The 21,023-nt window shown below is 32.3% G+C and overlaps 8 protein-coding genes across 8 annotated transcripts; 4 read left to right on the forward strand and 4 right to left on the reverse strand.

Annotated features, from left to right (window-relative positions):
- The first annotated feature begins 1,270 nt into the window (after window positions 1–1,270).
- On the forward strand, window positions 1,271–1,684 carry Chro.60387 (ribosomal protein L32). Its single annotated transcript, XM_662164.1, has 1 exon — window positions 1,271–1,684. The coding sequence occupies one exon, from the start codon at window positions 1,271–1,273 to the stop codon at window positions 1,682–1,684; it is 414 nt and encodes a 137-aa protein (XP_667256.1).
- Window positions 1,685–2,155: 471 nt separating this feature from the next.
- Window positions 2,156–5,266, forward strand: Chro.60386 (G-protein associated signal transduction protein). The annotated part of the gene is made up of 1 exon (XM_662165.1): window positions 2,156–5,266. The coding sequence occupies one exon, from the start codon at window positions 2,156–2,158 to the stop codon at window positions 5,264–5,266; it is 3,111 nt and encodes a 1,036-aa protein (XP_667257.1).
- Window positions 5,267–5,924: 658 nt separating this feature from the next.
- Window positions 5,925–6,539, reverse strand: Chro.60384 (hypothetical protein). Its single annotated transcript, XM_662166.1, has 1 exon — window positions 5,925–6,539. The coding sequence occupies one exon, from the start codon at window positions 6,537–6,539 to the stop codon at window positions 5,925–5,927; it is 615 nt and encodes a 204-aa protein (XP_667258.1).
- A 517-nt stretch (window positions 6,540–7,056) lies between these two features.
- On the forward strand, window positions 7,057–7,581 carry Chro.60383 (zf-C3HC4/zf-CCCH zinc finger protein). The annotated part of the gene is made up of 1 exon (XM_662167.1): window positions 7,057–7,581. One exon carries the CDS (start codon window positions 7,057–7,059, stop codon window positions 7,579–7,581), a length of 525 nt encoding a protein of 174 aa, XP_667259.1.
- A 977-nt stretch (window positions 7,582–8,558) lies between these two features.
- On the forward strand, window positions 8,559–14,168 carry Chro.60382 (DNA-directed RNA polymerase II/III subunit). Its single annotated transcript, XM_662168.1, has 1 exon — window positions 8,559–14,168. The coding sequence occupies one exon, from the start codon at window positions 8,559–8,561 to the stop codon at window positions 14,166–14,168; it is 5,610 nt and encodes a 1,869-aa protein (XP_667260.1).
- A 422-nt stretch (window positions 14,169–14,590) lies between these two features.
- Chro.60381 (1,4-alpha-glucan branching enzyme) lies at window positions 14,591–17,683 on the reverse strand. Its single annotated transcript, XM_662169.1, has 1 exon — window positions 14,591–17,683. The coding sequence occupies one exon, from the start codon at window positions 17,681–17,683 to the stop codon at window positions 14,591–14,593; it is 3,093 nt and encodes a 1,030-aa protein (XP_667261.1).
- A 1,004-nt stretch (window positions 17,684–18,687) lies between these two features.
- Window positions 18,688–19,635, reverse strand: Chro.60380 (Mov34/MPN/PAD-1 family proteasome regulatory subunit). Its single annotated transcript, XM_662170.1, has 1 exon — window positions 18,688–19,635. One exon carries the CDS (start codon window positions 19,633–19,635, stop codon window positions 18,688–18,690), a length of 948 nt encoding a protein of 315 aa, XP_667262.1.
- Window positions 19,636–19,995: 360 nt separating this feature from the next.
- Window positions 19,996–21,006, reverse strand: Chro.60379 (hypothetical protein). Its single annotated transcript, XM_662171.1, has 1 exon — window positions 19,996–21,006. The coding sequence occupies one exon, from the start codon at window positions 21,004–21,006 to the stop codon at window positions 19,996–19,998; it is 1,011 nt and encodes a 336-aa protein (XP_667263.1).
- Between the last annotated feature and the right edge of the window lie 17 nt (window positions 21,007–21,023).

Genomic DNA, 21,023 nt, shown 5'->3' on the forward strand with positions numbered 1-21,023 from the left:
CTTGAAAACATGGTATCGGAATCCATATATAGTACCAAATAATTATGCTCTTTATCATCAGAAAGTAAGCCTTGAACTTTTTTATATAACTTAATTATTCCAATATATCTCCAATAATGAGGATTTCTAACCTCTCCAAAACTTAAATCCAAATGAAAATAACAATACCCATTCTTTCTTGAATACTCAATTCGATTCTCTAAAAACCATTCGTGATCTTTTTTCAACTTATTACCGGAAGTTAATATATTATATTGACATATTCCCAACTCTTTTTCACTCTTTGGTATATATATTTCTCTCAATTCATAGTTTCCTATTTTTACCCACTCAGGAAGCCAATCTTCCATTACTCTTATTTCCTCCAAACTTAATCCCAAACATCTCAATAGAAATAATACAAACCATTCCAGGATTACTCCTGCTACAATATATTCTTTCCTTATTTTAAAAGAATAGTACAGATAATCCCAAAAATACTATATTTTAAAAGATATATGAACTTAATAATTACTCTTTTTTTCAAATTCTACAATAAAAGAGAAAGAAAAAAAATAATAATAATGAAAAATAATTTGTTCAAATAAATTATTTTTCAAGATCTCAAAATGCATGCAATGCACCTCTCCCCTCCTATATTCGATACAAAGCACAAACAACAAACTATTTCCATTCTAGAAATCAAATTAATCTTCTCCTAATATAAACATAATTATTTCTGAATTTTTCTCTGTTATTCTCTTTCCATTTCCTTTTTTTTTTTCTTTTTTCTCCTTTTTTTCCACTATTTTCTTCTTAAATAATGTAGCATATTGTGTGGCGGGAACATTCTGGCGCCATAATTGGGGTACCGAACCGGTATTAATAGTAATAATAGAGACAATTTAATGAAAAGAATTAAATAGAGAAAAGTTTTAATATATAAACAAATAATTAATTTTTTTTAATTAAAAAAAATAATTTATTAATACTGTCTCATTGAAATAAATAGTCTACTAAATGTTTTGTCTCAAATTAAATATTAATTAATTGTTATATTAACTTAATAAAAGTAAAGTATTATATAAGGTTGAAAAAAAGACCGGTTAATTATTTTCTGTTTTCTATTAAATATAAATAAGAAAAACAGAAACTCTGAAGGAGAAAGTTTGGATTAATTTAGAAACAAGTTAATTGATTTTTTTTTTCCACTCAGAAAAAAAAAAAATACTAACTTGCTATTTCTGTTATAGAAGATTCCACAGGTCTAATTTCTTTTTAAATTAAGAGGATGTCCATCGTAAGCTTTAAGAATAAGCCAAAAAAGGCAATCATTAAGAAGAGAACAAAAAAGTTCACCAGATTCCAATCTGATCGCTTCTTAAGAGTCAAGCCAAACTGGAGAAAACCAAAAGGTATTGATTGTCGTGTACGTAGAAAATTCAAGGGTAATTATTTAATGCCAAAGATTGGTTATGGTAGTGATGCCAAGACACGTAAGATGCTTCCAAATGGTTTGTATAAATTTACTGTATCAAATCCCCAGGAAGTTCATATGCTTTTAATGCATAACAAGACTTTCTGTGTTGAGATTGCATCTGGAGTAAGCAGTCGTAAAAGAAGAGAGATTTTGGAGAGAGCTGAGCAATTGAACTTAAAGGTTTTGAACAAGAATGCCAGACTCGCAATTGAGGAGGACGAATAATTGAAATTCCCTTAGCTTAGGTTACCTTTAATCTTTCAATTATAGCAGCAATTTTGCTTGAATCTTATTTTTTTTTCCATTTGCATGTTTTTTTCCATTTGCTTTTTTTTCTTGTCGAGGGATGCAAGATTTTCTGGAGGGGTTAAATAGGGATCAGTTCTATTTGGAGAAAGTTGGGGGGTGGGAAAAAGAGGGAGAGGGGATTATCTTGCCCAGCTTTTAAGTTCGCTCGTCGATATGGGATCTTTCTGCATATGGGGGTGATTCTGACTAGTTGATGAATTTCTCAAACATATTTAATACTTGTTATTATTTAATTGAAATATTCATTAATAATAGAATTAAATCAGCAACAAAAATATCAATAGTGATAAAAATATAATTGTTGCTAGCAATAAACCATTTATAATAAGAAATTATTTAAATGGTACTTTGGCTTTAATATTGACTTGGTTGATTGTTTTAATAGTTATGAAATTCAGTAAAAAACTTCAGCATTATGTAAATCAACAGTATATCCAACATTACTTATCTTATAAGGATCTTAAAAAAGCAATAAAGCTTATAACTGGATCAGATACTTCAAGTTATACTATTAATGAGGTAACAAATAACTTTGGAAATATTAAAGCTTTAGCAGGATCCATATATAGGCCAGCAGAAAGTAGATTTATGGATCTATTAAACCATGAATTAGATAAGATTAACTCATTTAGTAGTATTATGTATACTGACATAAAAGATTCTCTTGAACAAATTCAAGGATATATAGATCAAATTAGCAGAGATTTAGGTATAATAAATAACTCCAGTAATGTTAATAATAATAACCAAAATGACTCCGATAGCTCATTTTTTCAATCTGGCATGAGTAAAGAACTCTTGGATGACTTAATTTCGCCTTTAATTGAACAACTTGAACGTAGAAGTGGTGAAATAATATTTTTAGAAAGTTACCAACAACTGAATTATACGGGTTTTAGAAAAATTACCAAAAAATACGATAAGATGAATAAGTCAACTTCTTCTTCTTGGTATCTCGCAAGACTTGCAAGAGAATCATTTATGAATATAAATCTGGACTTACTTCTTGAAAGTCTTTCAAACTGCTATTCAAAGATTGAAATGCTAAAAAGTGCTTTTCTGATGAAAGAAGAATCTTTAAACTGTGATAAAACATCAGAAAGTGATATATCAACACATCCGCCTTTTGAACTTCATTCAAAACATCTTATTTTAGCTGAAGATGTAATGAAGGTTAAAGTACTATTAGCAAAAATAGTTCCTCTAGTTTCAATAGGTCTATTGAATGTAGAGGATGGAATGAGTAACAAACCTTGTTTATCTTCTCCAATAAATAATAATACAAATTCTCAAAAGACAGCTTCAACAGAAAATGTATCTTCTTTAACATTGCAAACCTCAACAGTATCTTATTTGTACTTTGATAATAGAGAATTCAGTGAATACCATAGAATTCGTGAAATAAGGTCCAGATTCTCTTGTAACTCTCAAGTGAATCAAGTAGAGGAAAATTCATCTGGAAGGATTCAAGCATACTCAGATGAGAAGATTGTTCCAAAAAAATACTTGGATTATACATTTAGATTAAGATGGTATGGAGAAAATGAAGGAAGTCCAGACCAATGGCTTAATTTGGATTGGATACATCCAATGGAACCAAGTTGTTCAAATACTGAGTGGCATGAACCAAAGAATAATAATAACTTTGTTAGTCAAGCAACAAATACTAGTCAAATGAGTCAAGGAGGAGGAAAAAGAACGTTTTCTTTTGAAGGATCAAAGGCCTTAGTAAGTAGTAAAACTTTATTGATCCAACAAAAAGATGTTTTTCATATCCTTAAGACTTACGGGGATTTCAGACGTGAAAGTAAGAATCCATCACTATCTTTTAACTTTGATTTGAATACATATTTAAATGAAACCAGAAGAAATCTTTCACAAGACCAAATAATGTTGCTTAATTGCTTTATAGATTTTATCCAATTTAGAAAACTAGGACCATTTTCACATCTTTGGTTCCATAGAACAACTTTTGCAAATCCAAAAAGAAATATATGTGTCCATATTGATAATAACTTGAAGATTATGCCTGAAATTGACTCGGAATTATTAATAGATGAACATTCCCAAAGAAACAATTCGTCATTGAATAATTTACCTGCTCAAAGTGAAAGGAAAATGAGTTCTGAAACAAATAGAAGCAATTGTGAAATTGTAAATACTGAACTAGGAACAAACTCCATCTTCAATATGAGGCCTTCAATATTATATAATACTTACATTGTTTGCCCCCAAACTGAAGCATTAGTATCAGAAAATATGAAAATTGTTTCTCATGGAATCTTAAGTGTAAGTCTCTCCCAAGATTCTGGAAATTTATCCAGCACTAATTCTAACCCCAGAGAAATACTTAAAGATATTCTTGGTCTTGCTTCTGTTTCAGAAGTTAACGGATTTTCAAATCTTGAAACTTGTACTGCTCTTTTATTCAGTAATAATTTACTTCAAGTTCCACATTGGTTCAATTTTATGGCTATAGAATCTGAAAGCCAACAAGAAATTACAAATAATATCAAAGATTCTAACTCTGAACCCCAAACTGTACGAAGTCTAAACAGATCTGCTTCTTTAAACAAGGAATTGATTGGAGTCAAACAACTTCAATCTCTTGAACACGAAAAATCTTCTTTCAATAATTCTTTACCAAAAATTGATGTTCTTCATACTGGAAAAAATGCAAGAATTCTTCACGATCAAGAAGTCACTGCTCAAAGAGAAGCCAGCATTCTTACTAATGAAATTCAAACTAATTCCCTTTCTTCTTTAAATAGTACCCATACTCTTTCAAATATTCATCAACTTAAAAATCGACCAATTAAAAAAAATGAAATTAAACGCGAACTCACACAATCCCAGCCGCACACACTGCATGTGCCACTTCTTGGCAATGACGTGGATTCCGGTATTGTACATGCGCATGAGCAGACTTTTCCACATGCACTGGCGCGCATGTTCAGGTCAATTTTTTGCATGTGTAGAGAAGGATCAGCAAATCATGGTATTAATAATATTCAAAAAAAGTGTGTATCTTCTGCTGTTAGAGTTGAACCGAAGACATTTTTTGCTAATGAGAGAACATTACTTCAGTGGATGAATATGTCAGTTTTATTGGCTACTATTTCTGTTTCTTTACTTAGTTTTGGAACACAAGTTGGCCGTATATGTGGTTTAATTATGGCTCCTGTTGCTATTTTCTTTATTGCCTATTCTTATTATATTTACTTAAAAAGAAATAGAGCTTTGGAAACTAAAGAGCCAATTTCTTATAATGATAAGTTTGGTCCAACTTTGTTAGTTATGTGTTTGATTATTTCTCTAACATCAGTTTTGCTCTTAAATATTATTGTTGGTGGTCATAAACAACATTTCAAAGATATTCATGAATATTATAGAGAAGATTACAACCACTATTACCAGAATAACCAGAATGAAAATCAATTATTACTTCAAAATTATAATAATCAATCTATTTCAAATGGTAAATACTTGTATCATTAGGTTGAATTGAGCTAATCATATTGTTATTTTACTATATTTAATCTCAAAATAATAGTACTACTCTATAAACTATTATCATTCTACTATACTCTAATGTTTATCTTGGATTATACTTAATATAATGTTTACTAATAGTTTCTCTATATCATCTTTTTTAAGGTCTCTATCATATCTAAGTGTTAGTATTTCTTTCTATAAGTTATTATAATAGAGTAAGTTTTGTTTATCCAACTTTAATATAACTTATTTTTCTTTGAAATTTGGATATTCTATCCCAATTTCAATATTCATAAAACTTACCAATATGTCGTTAATTAAACTCAATTTTTCCATCCAAGTTACCCAAATCTCAAATTGATCAATTGGATCAGGTTCTCTAAGTATTAAATACTCATCATTTGAATTTAGACGGCTCACATTTATTCCAAGATCCTTATCTGAAGATAAAATCTCAAAGTATTCTTTTCTTTCTTCTGATTGAATTATTCTAAATCCAATTCCATAGAATATTGCAAATGATCCTTTCTTGTCTCCAAAAGATTTAAAAAAGTTCTCATTATTCATCCTTAACAAACGATACTTAATATCAGATGGATCTCTATTTAAAATTCAAATGAAAAATATTATTAGTTTTGATTTAAACTATATTTGAATCAACTTACTTTAATATAGATACAAGAAGATCTGAAACTAATCCAATACAAGTATAAAACTCCTTTAAATCTAATTTTTGTCTCAATAATAACAATATTCCAATCCCTATTATCTTAAATTCGTAAATTTCCAATTTTAAATAAACTTGAGTATCTCTAAACTCATTCAAAACTTCTCCAGTCTCCAATTCTTTAATAAAATTACTCATTATCTCTATATTTCTGTTCATTTTTTCCAATCTTTCTTTCTCCTCTTGATTTAAACGTTCCAAAGCTTCTTTCCTTCGTTTCTCTTCCTCTTGTTTCTCCTTTAGCTTCTCTAATCGCCTTTTTTCTTCAAGATAAGTCTCTTGAATGCCTTGCTGAACTTTTCTCTTAAACTCTTCTTCTTTTCTCCTCCTTTCTTCCTGATCCATTTCCAACAACTTCCTATTATACTCAGCCTCTACACTTTCGTAAATTGGATTTAATTGTTCCTCAAATATCTCATCTATATCCTCAAACCTTGAACACATATTTCTCATCTTTTCAAGCATCTTTGGACCATAAATCTGTTTAGAAGGGTCTTTGATTGCAAGAAACTTCTTATATTTACTAGTCTTACGAATCAAAACTTCCATTTTTGATTTCAATGCCACATAATCCTGTAATCCTTTCTCCAAATCATCTTTTTCAAATTCCAATAGACTTCTTACCACATACTCTGCTTCTAAAAATCGCAAGGTCAGAAATTGAGTTAGAGAGAAAGTGAGTAATGAGAGAGATTGAGAAACTAGAGAATAATATGAAACTGAAGAAATAAAAAACTAAGAAAAGAAAAGCCTGAATATTCCCTTATTTCTTCCTCTTATTCCATATTGCATAAAGTAAATTTCATAGAAAATGAAGATGTTACTAATTATATTGATAAAACATTCCACCAATACTAACCAACTCTCAACACTCACAAATTAACTTACCCTCAAGCAAATGCAGAGTTTTCTGAGTCTCAGTCATCTCCTATTTCCAAATCAACTTTTAGACTATTTACTTGGTATTTTTTTCATATACATGATTTTGGCGCCAAACCCATTTTTGCTTTGATCTCGAAAAGAATTAAAGTATTTAAATTCTTTCTCATTTTCTCTGATAAGAATAATGTTTAAGAAGAGAAATGTTAGCAAAGAACAGATTAGAAAGATTCAAAATGATAATTTCGAGGAAAACCAACCAAAAACACTTGAGGAAAGAACTTTTCAAAGGTCCTTAAATACAGATATTGATGAAATTAAGAAAAGAAACTTACTAAAAAAGGATTCAGATCTTGTAAAAGACCCAGATTTTGAAAAAGATGAAAAACTTGATGAACTTGTTACTATCTTTTCCCATAAAAATAATCGAAAGTTTAGTCATGATAATATCGTAAATAACTATGACTTAGACCTACATGACCCAAATCCTCCTAAGAAAGAAACTTCTAAGAGTATCTATTCAGAGAAGAAATATGATACTTTAGAATCCAGAAATCCAAATATTAAACTTACTTTGATGATTGATTACCAGCATGATATTTGTAAAGATTTTAAAGAAACTGGATACTGTGGTTTTGGAGATACATGCAAATTCCTTCATGATAGGAGCGACTTAAAAGTAGNTGGAAACTTGATAAAGAATGGCAAATAGACCAGACAAAAAGAGACCTAAGATTGAATCTATCTCTAAAGACAATCTAGTATTGGAGATGGAAACCTATCATCTAATTCAACTAGCAATAACAAACTTCCAAAGAAATGCTCTATTTGTAATAAAAAGTGGAAATCTGACTCAAATCCTGTTGTTACCCTCTGTAATCACTATTTCTGCGAAAAATGTGCCTTTAGTCATTATACTAATACCTCAAAATGCTTTCAATGTGGTCTCCCCACTAAAGGAACATTCAATATTGCATCTATACCACAAGAACTCATCTCAGAATCTGATTCATATCATTCATCTGAATCTGATTCCAATCACTCTGAAAACTCTCAATCATCTTAATTCAATTCTTCCTTAAAATATATTTATGTTTTGGCGGGCTCTGCATGCAAATTCTCATTTTTTTTCATATTTTCAAGTAATATTAAACTTTATAATTTCTTTTACAATTCTTAATCAATCTCTCTTATTATTCAGAAAACCTATATTCTGCCCAATATTTTTGACTTATTCATTCTTCAATATCCTAAATCATTCTAATCCTTACTTCCCCCCAACTTTTTTTTTACTTTATTCTTTTTTTCTCATATACCGGTTGCCTATTTTTGGTTATTATTGACATAAAATTTAGGCGGGCTTTTCGGAATTTCTGAATTAATTTAAGATGACTAAAAAGACTACCATTCGGAAAAATTTAGTTTATTTTGAATGAAAAAAGGGGAAGAAAACGGAGGAAAAGAAGCAGAAATAGAGAAAGGGTTTAGATAGAATAATTAAGACTCAGTATTGTGTTGGTCAAGAGCAGAATTGAGCAATGAAATGAAAAGAGGAGGTAAAACTGGAGTTATTAATGGTAATAGTAGACATTGTGTAATTTAAACATTAAAAAGTTTCAAAGGAGGAAGAAATACAACTGATTTAATTGCTATTTTGAGGAAATATAGGTGAGAAAGTCAAAATTTAACATGTCGACGATCAGAACAAGGATTAAAGTTGGAGATAAGGAGCTTTTGATTCCAGAAAATGTGAATCTTAGTAAGGAAAATGTAGTCAATGTCTTTAAAAGGCGAAATATTGAAGCAGTTGAGTTCTCTGCAATGGGAAAGGATGAAATTGCTAGATCTGCTCATATGGAAGTTTTGCATAGAGAGATTTATAGACCAATGACAAATATACCACTTCAAGGGGGGGTTTTAGATTCAAGATTAGGAGCTCATAGGGCTGATGCTCAGTGTTCCAGTTGTGGAGGAACTTTAAAGACTTGTGGAGGCCATTGGGGTTATATTGATCTACAACAACCTGTCTTTCATGTTGGTTATTTTAAGCATTTATATGGAGTTTTGTGTTGTATCTGTAAGAGTTGTGGAGCTTTTCTCCTTAAAGGAGAGGAGAAACGTCAACATCTTGCCAAGCTAAAACAGTCATATTCTATTGCTCATTCTTATAGATTACAATTTAGAAAGCTTGTTGAGAGATGTAAGAAAGTCAAAACATGTCCAAGATGTATGTCTCAGCAAGGTCAACTAAGGAGAACAATTAGACCAACTTTAGACCAGTTTATGAAGTTAACTCATACTATTAAAGTTGATGGTAAAGAATATGTTGAGGATTTAACTCCAATTTTTGTTCAAACACTTTTAGAAAGAGTTCCATATCAAGATTTGGATATTCTTGAAACTTTTAAACCTGGAAATCTACTCATTTCACGCCTTCCTGTCCCACCTAATTGTATTAGACCATCAGTTACTATGGGAGAATCTGGGAGTAATGAGGACGACTTAACAGTAATTCTGTCTGAAATTACTGATTTGAATAATATTATCAAGTCTCAAATGAAATCAGGATTTCAAACTTTTCAGTTACTTGGGAATTGGGAATTTCTTCAGCTTCAATGCACCAGACTAATTAATGCTGATGCTCCAGGAGTTAATCAACTCTTAGCTAGTAAGAATATCCCAAAAGCTGGAAGAGGAGTATGTCAGAGGCTTAAAGGTAAAGAAGGACGTTTCAGAGGAAATTTGAGTGGTAAAAGAGTTGATTTTAGTGGAAGGACTGTTATTTCTCCTGACCCTAATATTGAAGTTGATGAAGTTGTAGTACCTATGATCATTGCAAAGAAATTGACTTATCCCGAAAGAGTTAATGCTATTAATATTGACTCTTTAAGAGAAGCTGTTCTAAATGGACATGATATTTGGCCAGGAGCATGCTATGTTTATAAGAGTAATGGAAGCAAATCTAGTCTTAGATATGCTAATAGAAGAGTTGTATCAGAGCGTCTTGAGATTGGAGATATTGTAGAAAGACATATGAAAACTGGAGATATCGTCTTATTCAATAGACAACCAAGTTTACATAGACTTAGTATTATGTCTCACAAAGTTGTAGTTATGCCATGGAGAACTTTTAGATTCAATGAATGTGCTTGTGCTCCTTATAATGCAGATTTCGATGGAGATGAAATGAATCTTCATCTTCCTCAGAATGAACTAGCAAGATCAGAATCCAAACATTTGATGGGACTTATGAATAACTTAGTAACTCCAAGAAACGGAGAACCTTTGATAGCAGCAACTCAAGATTTTCTTTTAGGAATGTATGTACTAACAGGAAGAGATATATTCTTAACAAGAGATCAGTTTTCTCAATACTGTTGTCACTTTTCAAATGGACAAATACCAATGGAGTTACCTCCTCCAACAATTCTAAAGCCTGTAGAGCTTTGGACAGGAAAACAGGTATTTAATATGATATTAAGACCAAACTCAAATGAAAATGAGAGAATAGACGTTTCATTTGAATTAAAAGAAAGAGACTATGACTCAAAATCAGATCTCAAAGATCTTTGTCCTAATGAAGGTTATGTAGTGGTGAGACATTCTGAACTTTTAGCAGGAGCAATAGGAAAGAAAGTACTTGGAGGAGGATCTAAGGAAGGACTCTTTTTCTATATATTACTTGAAAACAATGCAAAAAAGAGCTCAGAATGTATGGGACGTATTTCTAGATTTGTCTCACGGTATTTAGCTAATAAAGGAATGACAATTGGAATCGATGATGTTACTCCAAATGCTGAACTTCTTGTAGCAAAGAAGAATCTATTAGAAGATGGGTATCAAAGAGTTCAAGATGAGATTAATTCATACGAAAAGGGGAAACTAACTCCTCATCCTGGTCTTTCTCTTGAAGATACTTTAGAACTTAAAGTAAAAAAGATTCTAGACGATATTAGAAATGAAGCAGGTAAAGCTTCTCATATTAGTCTCCCTCCTTCTAACAAACCTCTTCTTATGTATCTATCAGGAGCAAAAGGTCAACTAATTAATATAGCTCAAATGGTTGCCTGTGTAGGGCAACAAAATGTTGCTGGACAAAGAATTCAAAATGGCTTTACCAATAGAACTCTTCCTCATTTCAAGATGAATTGTGTTGATGGAAGAAGTAGAGGATTTGTAGGTAATAGTTTTTTTTCAGGATTACAACCTGATGAATTTTTTTTCCATACAATGTCAGGGAGAGAGGGACTAGTTGATACAGCTGTTAAGACAGCTGAAACAGGATATATGCAAAGAAGACTTGTGAAAGCATTAGAAGATCTTTGTATCAAATATGATCAAACAGTAAGAACAAGTGATGGACAGATTATTCAATTCATATATGGAGATGATGGACTTAATCCAATGCTTATGGAAGAAAAGTTAGAACTTGTTAACTTTGGAAAGCTTTTCAAACATATTTACTCACAAACTAAAGTCCATTCCAACTTTTACTTCCTATTTAACAATTATCTCAACTTTTTAGAAAATCAACCCTTGAAGAATGATTTAAATATTTCAGAAAACCCCAAACAATCAAATTCCAAAAGATCCAAAAGAAAATCAACAAATACTTGTGATTCAAACTTCATTATGGAAGAAACAAAAAACGACCAAAATATTCACAGATTTAAACTTCTCCCACCCTCAAATGAAGTTGTTAACCACCTTATTTTGCTTTTTGAAAACTATCTATCTAATGGTTCATGTGAACTTTTAAATAATCCTTTGGCGCCGGCGGGAACAAATGATGCACATGCATGCACTATAAATACCGTCGATACTGGTGATTTTAAAAAAGAGCTAATATTTGATGAAATAGATAATTTATTGGTTCAGATAGAAAAAAAATATGAGGAAGAGGAAAGAAGGATTAAAAAAGAGAAGGGAGAGGAGGAGAGAAGAAGAGCAAAGAAAAAGATGGGAGAAGGTGTAATTAGATCAAAGCTTAAAAGAATGGTAGATATAAAGGAAGAAGAGGAGGATAAAGAGGAGAATTTGGGGAAAGAGGAGCAAATGATAAAACAAGAGGAGAATATTGGTGTTAAGGTAGAACAATTGGAGGAGCAGAAACTAGAAGATTTTCAGTTTTCTTATTATTGTAGTCAAAATATTAGCCAGATCATATTTGATCCAAAGTACTTTGAAAATGAGTCCAAGGAGATTCCGAAATCAGTAATGGATAAATTGACGACTTTGAAGATTTGGTATACAAAGAATGGATTAAAGTGGTGTAGGAATAACGAGACATGTATTTGTATGAGAAATAGTGTATTAGCTCACTATTTGATCTACAATTACTTGCCAATTATGGATACAAATGTACCTCTAATTCCTTTTGAGATGTTGAAATGGATGGAATTCTTGATTAGGATGACAAGAGAGCTTGTTCCAAGCTCTCTTTTAGTCCATCAAAAGATTTCAATTTTAGAGTCACCAACTCACCAAGAAAAGACTCATAAATTGAATATATTCTCAAATAATATGAGGAAGTTTTTGATTTCCCATATTGAGAGGATTTCAAAGTATAGAAAAGCTCAAGGAGAAAAGGAGGGACTCAAATTAGAAGATTACATGCAAATTATTGAAGATTTCTATAATGATTCCAGATTAGACTCCGAGTGGTTTATGAAAATCCTTCGACATGATCCAAATGTTTACAGAATTGCATCTTTAGGAAGATCTAAGGAACTTAGTGAATTCTCCAGGTATATCCGAAGATTCTATTCTGTAATTATTCCTGATAGTGATAACATAGAGACAGAATTAGGAGAAAAAGAACAGGAAGAAGAGAGCCTTGGAGGAAGGAAGAGAAGTATAGAAATAGGCTCTTTCACTAATGCTGTAAACTCTTCAAAGAGGAGAATTATTGATGATGAAGGAGAATTTGGAATCTCCTCATCTACTTGCTCTTCAAAATTCAAGTCTATAAGATATAATCCTGAATATGCTATTACTATTAGACAATTGTATGAATTCATTAAAGCGAGTTGGAGCAAGTACATGAAAGCAATCACAGAACCAGGTGAAGCTGTTGGAGCAATTGCTGCTCAATCTATTGGAGAGCCAGGAACTCAAATGACTTTAAAAACTTTCCACTTTGCAGGAGTTGCTAGCATGAATGTTACTTTGGGAGTACCAAGAATTAAAGAAATCATTAATGCTGCTACGAAGATTCTTACCCCTATTATTGAAGCTAAGCTTGAAAATGATTCAGACTTTAATTATGCCCAAATAGTTAAAGGATCTATTGTAAAAACACTCCTAAACGAAGTAGTTTCTGATATTGAAGAGCTTTATTCACCAAATGGAGTCTTTATTAACATAAATCTTAATGAAGAAACCATTAAAGGCCATTATCTTGATATTAACGCATACACTGTAAGAGATTCTATCGTTAGTCACGGACCTATCTCAAAGATCAAACTTAAATTAGAAGATATTCAAGTTCTTGATCTTTGGAAACTTTCAATTCTTATTGGCGGTGGAATTTCACAAATTGGATCTTCATCTAATAATATTAACGGTACCGGTACCGTTAATGCATCAAATACCGGTATGGGAAATACAATGAATGTTTATTTCCAGACACAATTACTCAAAAAAGGTTTACAAAATGTTGTAGTTAGTGGTATACCTGGGATAAAAAGAAGTGTAATTAGACAGGATGATAAGGAAGATCCAATCACTGGAGAGAAGAGAAAGTGTTATAGTCTTGCAGTAGAAGGATATGGACTTTTAAAATTAATGGGTATCAATGGTATAATTGGTACAACAACAGTATCAAATCATGTAATGGAGGTAAGAGAAGTACTTGGAATTGAAGCAGCAAGAAAAGTAATTATTCAAGAAGTACAGAAATGTATGGATGCTTATAGTATGGATATTGATCTAAGGCATATACAGTTACTAGCTGACATCATGACTTTTAGAGGAGACGTCTTGGGTATTTCTAGATTTGGTATTCAAAAGATGCGTACTTCAACACTTATGTTGGCATCATTTGAGGAGACAAATGAGCATTTATTTGAAGCAGCTTTTCAGAATAGAGTTGATCCAGTATTTGGTGTTAGTGAATGTGTTATAATGGGTAAGCCTATAAAAATTGGTACCGGATCTTTTGATATCCTTTATAACTCCCCTTCAAATATACAAAAAAGTAAATTATTTCTGAATGGAAGCAAGAAAGATTCAGTTGGAAGGCTTTCACAGTTTTTAAGTAGTATAAAAAAACAGACTCTGTCCAGAGACCATTGTTAAGTGGCAGAGTAGTATTATAGCCCTTGGTGATTTTCCCTGGATTTATTTTTAAGATTATATTTCACCAGTTGAACTTAATATATGGATATATATAATGTTAGAGTAGAATTTTTTTTATTAGGTTCTTCAGGAATTTAAGTAATATTTTATATATGATCAAGTGTAGTATTTTTAAATTGCATAGATCTTGAAACTGAGTATATCTTGAATTCGAGTCTTATCTTTCTTTCTATTCTTTTTTTTTTAAGGTGGTGGTGGGAGAAATATGTGGAAATGAAAGAAGGATTTCCAAATAGTTTATTATTTAGATTCTAATATGACATCCAAAAATATGAAATTTATCTGGGAGTTAGAGTACTCTTTGCTTACCTTTTTTCTTCTCTCTCTCTCTCTCTCCCTCCTTTCTTTGAATGTTTTCTCTTTTATGAATCATTTTCATTTGGATTAAATAAAGGCTTTAAATACATACAAGAGAACTCGGGTATGTCAATCCAGAGACAATAATCCCAGCCAACTCTCCCTCCGTGGGAAGCATGAACAGTGGAGTTGTTTCCAGGACCAAACATTGCTCCTCCATACTTCCAATCATCCGAATTAAGCATGACAAGCCACTCCTTTCCATGAGGAACTCCAATTGGATAATGATTGTATCGTCTTGAGCTAAAGTTACAAATGACCACTACATCGTTATACCATTCTTTGTACTTTCTAAGAAAAGCAATAATACAATCTTGAGAGTTTTCACAATCTACCCATTGGAAATTCCAGGATTCATCATCTCCAGCATGGAGACTGACGTTATTCTTGTAAACAGCTAATAAATCACTTAGGAAAATACAGACTTTTTTTCTCACGTCCTCCTCTCCTTCATGCCAATCAACGGATCTATTCTCTTTCCACTCTCTACCTTGAGCAATTTCAGCCCCTTGGAAAAGCAAAGGACGGCCAGGCATTCCAACCTGATATCCAAATAGCGTTTTTAATGTCCTAATTCTATCCATATAAGGCGCTCCAGTGAATCCACACTTATCAAGTAAACTTCCCTTTCCATTAACGACTTCATCGTGGCTTAATGGCAAAACCCAATGTTCATGAGACATGTAAAGCCCTCTAAATGTAAGCTTATTATGCTTACTGCTTTTATTATCAGGGGGAGTGTACAAATAACTTAGAGTATCATTCATCCATCCCAAGTCCCATTTAGCATCAAACCCAAGCCCTCCGTCCTTGTGTGTAACTCCCTGCCAAGCAGTACTTTCCTCAGCCATAGTGAAAACACCGGGGAATTCTTTATGAATAACCCAGTTAAGCTCTTGTAGGAGGCTAACAGCTTCAAGATTTGCATCTCCTCCAAACTCATTGGGGATCCACTCACCATTTGGTCTTAAGTAATTTCTGTATAACATTGAGCTAACAGCATCAATTCTTAGCCCATCAATATGGTAACGACGCAACCAATGGTAAGCAGCTCCAAGCAAAAATGAACGAACTTCATTTCTTCTAAAGTTGAATACAGCAGTTCCCCACTGCTTGTGTTCACCTTCTCTTGGATCACCATATTCGTAAGTCGGAGTTCCATCATAATATACCAATCCCCAAGCATCCTTGCAAAAATGAGCAGGAACAAAGTCAATAAAGACTCCAATCTTGGCCTTGTGAAGCTCGTTAACCAAGTATTTAAAATCATCAGGAGTACCTAAACGACTATATGGAGCATATTGTCCAGTTACTTGATATCCCCAGCTTCCTTCAAATGGATGTTGAGCAAGAGGGAGGAACTCAACGTGAGTAAAGTTAAGGTTTTTAACGTGTTCAACAAGTCTCTCTGCAATCTCTCTATATCCCAAGTAGTCTCCATTTTCTCTCCTCATCCAACTTGGAAGATGAACCTCGTAAATTGACATTGGTTGCCTTCTCATCTCACCTTTGGAACCCAATTGTTCTCTTCTCTTTATCCATTCTTGATCCTCCCAGCGAAAACGGTCAGTCTCATCTTTGTATGAATCGTCACAAGCACTAATGATGGAAGCATATCGTGGAGGAACCTCATATTCTTGTGAATATGGATCAATTTTAACAAACACATCGTTTGACTGAGAGTGTATTTCATATCCATACTTCTCCCCTGGGCCTAGATGCGGAATAAACAACTCCCAGATTCCAACACCATGACGAAATCGCATGGGATTTACTCTTCCATCCCAAGAATTCCAGTCTCCAACAACACGAACATATTTGGCATGGGGGGCCCAAACTGAGAACCTTACCCCTTTTACTCCATTGTATTCAATAATATGGGAACCTAGAATATTGTCGACATGCCAACAACTACCAGATTGGAAAAGCTCCATATCACCATTTGATAGTAGTAATCCAAACGAATAGGTATCTCTAATAGCATAGACTTTACCAGAATCATCCCCATTGTATTCAACAAGCAATTCGTAATATAATTTTCTCACACACTCTTGAGAGTTAATGTTGTCATGCACATAACAATTACAAGCTTCATCTGAACTGCATGCTTCACTTCTAATATTTTTATTTCTCGGAATATTTGAAGACATCAAGTTTGATTGGTTCAATTCAAGCTTAGGCATTTCATTTCCTTTATGCGATTCCTTGTTCGAAACCAAATTAGTTTTCGATTTATTCAGAGTATTTACAATAACATTAGAATATGTTTTTTCCATAATCGAATTACAATCGGCAGTAATTTCTTTTTTCTTAGAAACAATCGTATTTTTGTTTACTTTATTATTAGCTTCAGACCCAACATCTGAAAACTTATCGGTTGAATAATCATCCTTATTGCTTTGGTTTCCAATTCTCTTATTTTCAATATTAGAATTCTCCAAATTCTCGTCATATCCACAAAAGTGAGTTCTACAAGTAGGTATCTTTTCCTTAAGTGTTTTAAAAGCTTTCTCAAACATCCAACTTGGATTACCATCAATATATCTTTGTTCCATTTCAACAGGCGTATTGTTAGTACCAATAGAAGAAAATGAATAGTCAATTGCTTTTATCTGAATTCTTCTAGCGTTCCTGACCCATGCTCTAACGACATAATATTCGTATTGACCATCATCACCAAACTTTTGGTACCCAAGAACACCAAATGGTTCAGGATGTAAAGCCTTATTTAAAAGATGTAAATCATGGTCCAGAATTTTTCCATCATCTGGAACTCTATCCAAGGCTTCGTAAATATCGCCTCGCTCATCTGGAATTGAAGCCATTGAACTTGAATATGAAGTTGGACTATTTGCTGCAGTTGGAACACTACTTTCAATCCTAGAATTATCACTTGATGAAACAGGTAGTGAATCACTCTTTTCCAGACTCTGTGTTGGGCTAGATATATTCTTACTTGTTATCAATACTTCGCCTGTAAATTTGCTGCTGCTTTTTACTTTACATTCAGTCTTTTGTTTCCCCGATAATGTTGTGTCAATCTTTTGTTCTTTCAATGACTTCATGTTATACTTTTGCAAAACTCCTCTTGTTGACATTTCTCACGGGCCTTTCATGCAATGGAATCACGTTTAAAATCTGTATTTCAAAGAAAAATTGATCATAAATCTCTATTTTATATTCAGAAAAAAAAGATTATGTTTTGTATAAACACTTTAAATCTTCTCTAGATTGTATTTGAAGTCCCTGTATTCAAATTATAATATGTTTCCATAAATTATATAATATATAAACCAATTAACTAAAAATTAATATCTTAAAGCCTTATATCCTTTATTTTTCTTGAATCACTTCACAAAATTCTCCCGTGTGAATACTATCTTATTTTCTCTGCCTCTTTGCCACCTCTAAGGCCGTGTTAAACAAGAATACAAACAGTTGGTAGTTAAAAAACTCTTCAATTCTTTCAACTTTCCTTTTATATTTGTACTTTTATTTTAACAGTGAGAAAAATACATAAATCTTTTAAGCCTAATAGACACTCTTTATTTTCCCCCTATTTATTGATTTCTGTGGGGGGCTCACTATCGAAAAAATGTTAACACTTTTTTACGAGCCTTGAAAATTTCTGCTCAATTTATTGGATTTTTTCCCCATTAAAATATTCCCACTCCAAATTTCACTTATAATATTAAGTTCGTAATATTAATGACAATATTATCGTTGCTAATTTTATTTAGCCTTAATTTTGGTACTTTTATTTCACTATTTCCTCCACTCAAAAAAAAAATTCTTTCTCTCAAAAAAAATTAATTATTACATTATCTTAAATAATTAGTTAATATTTGCTTCCATTTTCACTATCCATCTGCTTCACACGTAATTTACTTGCAAATTTTGCATTACCGGTATATAAAACATTTGTATTGTCCACATTGAATTGCATGCATGCAATTAAAAAAATAAATGCAATGTGGATAAACTATTTAAAACAAGAACAGCAAAAAAAAAAACAATAATAATAAGGGTAAAGAAATTAATGTAGTGTATAAAAAGTGCTAATAATGCAATAAACTGTGTTGTTTTATGATTGAATATATGACTAAAATGCGGAAGAAGCGATGTTTGATTTAAGAATCTGGAGAATATTATCAGTTAAGACTGTTTCAACATCAGCATTCAACCTTTTCTTAGCATCGATCTTACCAACATTTTCTAATTCGAATTCTTCCGAAGTTTTTGATAATCCAAGTTTGGTAGATTCGTGATATTGCTTGCTAGTTTCACAAATCCTCTTGATCATTGAATTGGTCCTTTCGTTAAAATTCTCCTCTTTTTCACATCTTAATGGCTCACTCCATGTAGGCTTGTGGAGGTTCAAAAGCATTTTCTGTTCCAGAAGGTTCTTTCTGTATCTGATAGCAATAGAGTAGTAATTTCTATTAAGGCCATGAACTAGAGCTGTTATTGAAGGTTTTTGGAGATGCCCTATATTTGAAGTTGTCTGTCTAGGCTCCTGACCTGCAATTACTGAGTGAGGACTAATTAATCTAAAGCAATCAATCACAACTTTCCCCTTCACAGATTGAATAGGATCAACAACAATACCCACTGCTCTGGGATTTAACTGCTCAAAACTTTGCTGAGTACTTACATCTGTGCCTGAAAACCAGCATCCAAAACCTGGATGTGAGTGATACCATCCTACAACTAACTCTGATCTTCCAACTCTTTTTAACATTTCTAACATATCTGTCTGATAAACTGGATCTACTGCTTCTACGCTGACACTATTTCCTGATTGAGGCATTGAAAATACATCAACTACACGTACTGAATAATCATCAATGAATTCTCCCAACAAAAGTCCCATTACCTCCATTGGAACACCTGCTCTTCCATGTTTCAACATCTTTAATAAAGCCAATGATGATATATATACTTGTTCTGATGTATCTGGTATCGGAGCATCTGGATCTTGTGCCATTAAACCTCCAAATCCATGCAAATTACCCAACATACTACGTATATTTGATTGAAACCCTGACATCTTCTTTTCACCTACCACCAGCTTACAAACTAACTCCTTGATTCCTCTATATTGTCAAGAAATTCTCTCCTTAACCTATTTAACTTTAATTTTTTCCCCCCCCAGGATTCACAAAATTTTAATTTTCTTATTATTTCCCTACTTGTATTTATTAGCCTCACATAAACATTTTAACCCCCATAATTCAACTCAGGGCGCCCAATTCTGCCCGCCACATGTCATCTAATCTTAGAAAGGGAGTCATGCTTATAACAAATTTTTGAGTTAAAGAAAAATTGTCAAATTTATCAGCTTTATTTTCGACAAAAGTATAAACTAGATGGAAAAAAGTTAATCATCTGCACCTAATATATTCACCATTTACTCAATCATCCAGGCTTTATGATTCCGCTTGGAAGTTGGCTTAATAATGGTAAAATCTAAAACTACATCATATACCCATTTTGGAGTCACCTGAATTGAATGAGTCTCTCCATGTGTGTTTTGTACTTTACTTGCTTGTTTTTTAGGTACTGATTTCTTAATTTTCAAAGCATTTGGGTCTGATTCATCACAAATTATTATATAGTCCGCTAATAATGGATCTTGTACAAACGAAGCATTTCCTAAAGTAGCTAAACGAGTACATAATTTGAAATGATTATTTCCTGGTGGTCCAACAATAAATAGTTTTGTTTTACAAAATATCCCTTCACTAATGTAGAGCCTAGATTCCAAAGAAGGAAGTCCCTTGACAAGTTCGAATTTGGTTTCAAATGAATTATCAGGCCAAGTATTCTTCTTTGTTAAATAATCAATCATTCCTTCTGAGACAATCATTACATTGCTTACAATAGATAAAAGTAGTTTTGGATGGTAAACATTCATTATGAAATCTTTTGATAATACTAGAAATGAAATAGATTCCCAGTCTTTGTAATGTCTAGGCCAAAGTACAAATTCAATCTTATCAATATGTTTAGGAGTCTTCATATTTCTAATCATATTTAATATTTTTGCCTCAAGTCTTCTATTATCATGGTCATCTTTCCCAAGACAGCTTAGAATTAAAGCTTGTTCGTTTCTTCCTAAATCGATGTTTTCTTCATCATCATCTTCATCATATCTAATCCTTTGGCTACTTCTTATTGTTTCTTCTTCATCTGATTCTAATACTGTCAGTCTCTTCTTCTTAATTGAATTATTTAATCCATATTCTTTTCTTTTATTTTGAAAGTTTGGATTCTTAATCATTTCTTGTGCTTGTTTAAATACTATATGGTCAAATATGCTAGAAAAGTAAAACTCTAGACTTCCTCTACATGTACTAATTACTTTTGTGAATTGATCTATTGGTATTTTCCAACTCTTTTCATTTGTGTCCCACTTCATTGAAATCTTGTTATTTC

This window comes from Cryptosporidium hominis (genome assembly GCF_000006425.1).
Source record: "Cryptosporidium hominis TU502 chromosome 6 CHRO016123, whole genome shotgun sequence".
In the NCBI taxonomy this organism is placed as follows: Eukaryota; Apicomplexa; class Conoidasida; order Eucoccidiorida; family Cryptosporidiidae; genus Cryptosporidium; species Cryptosporidium hominis.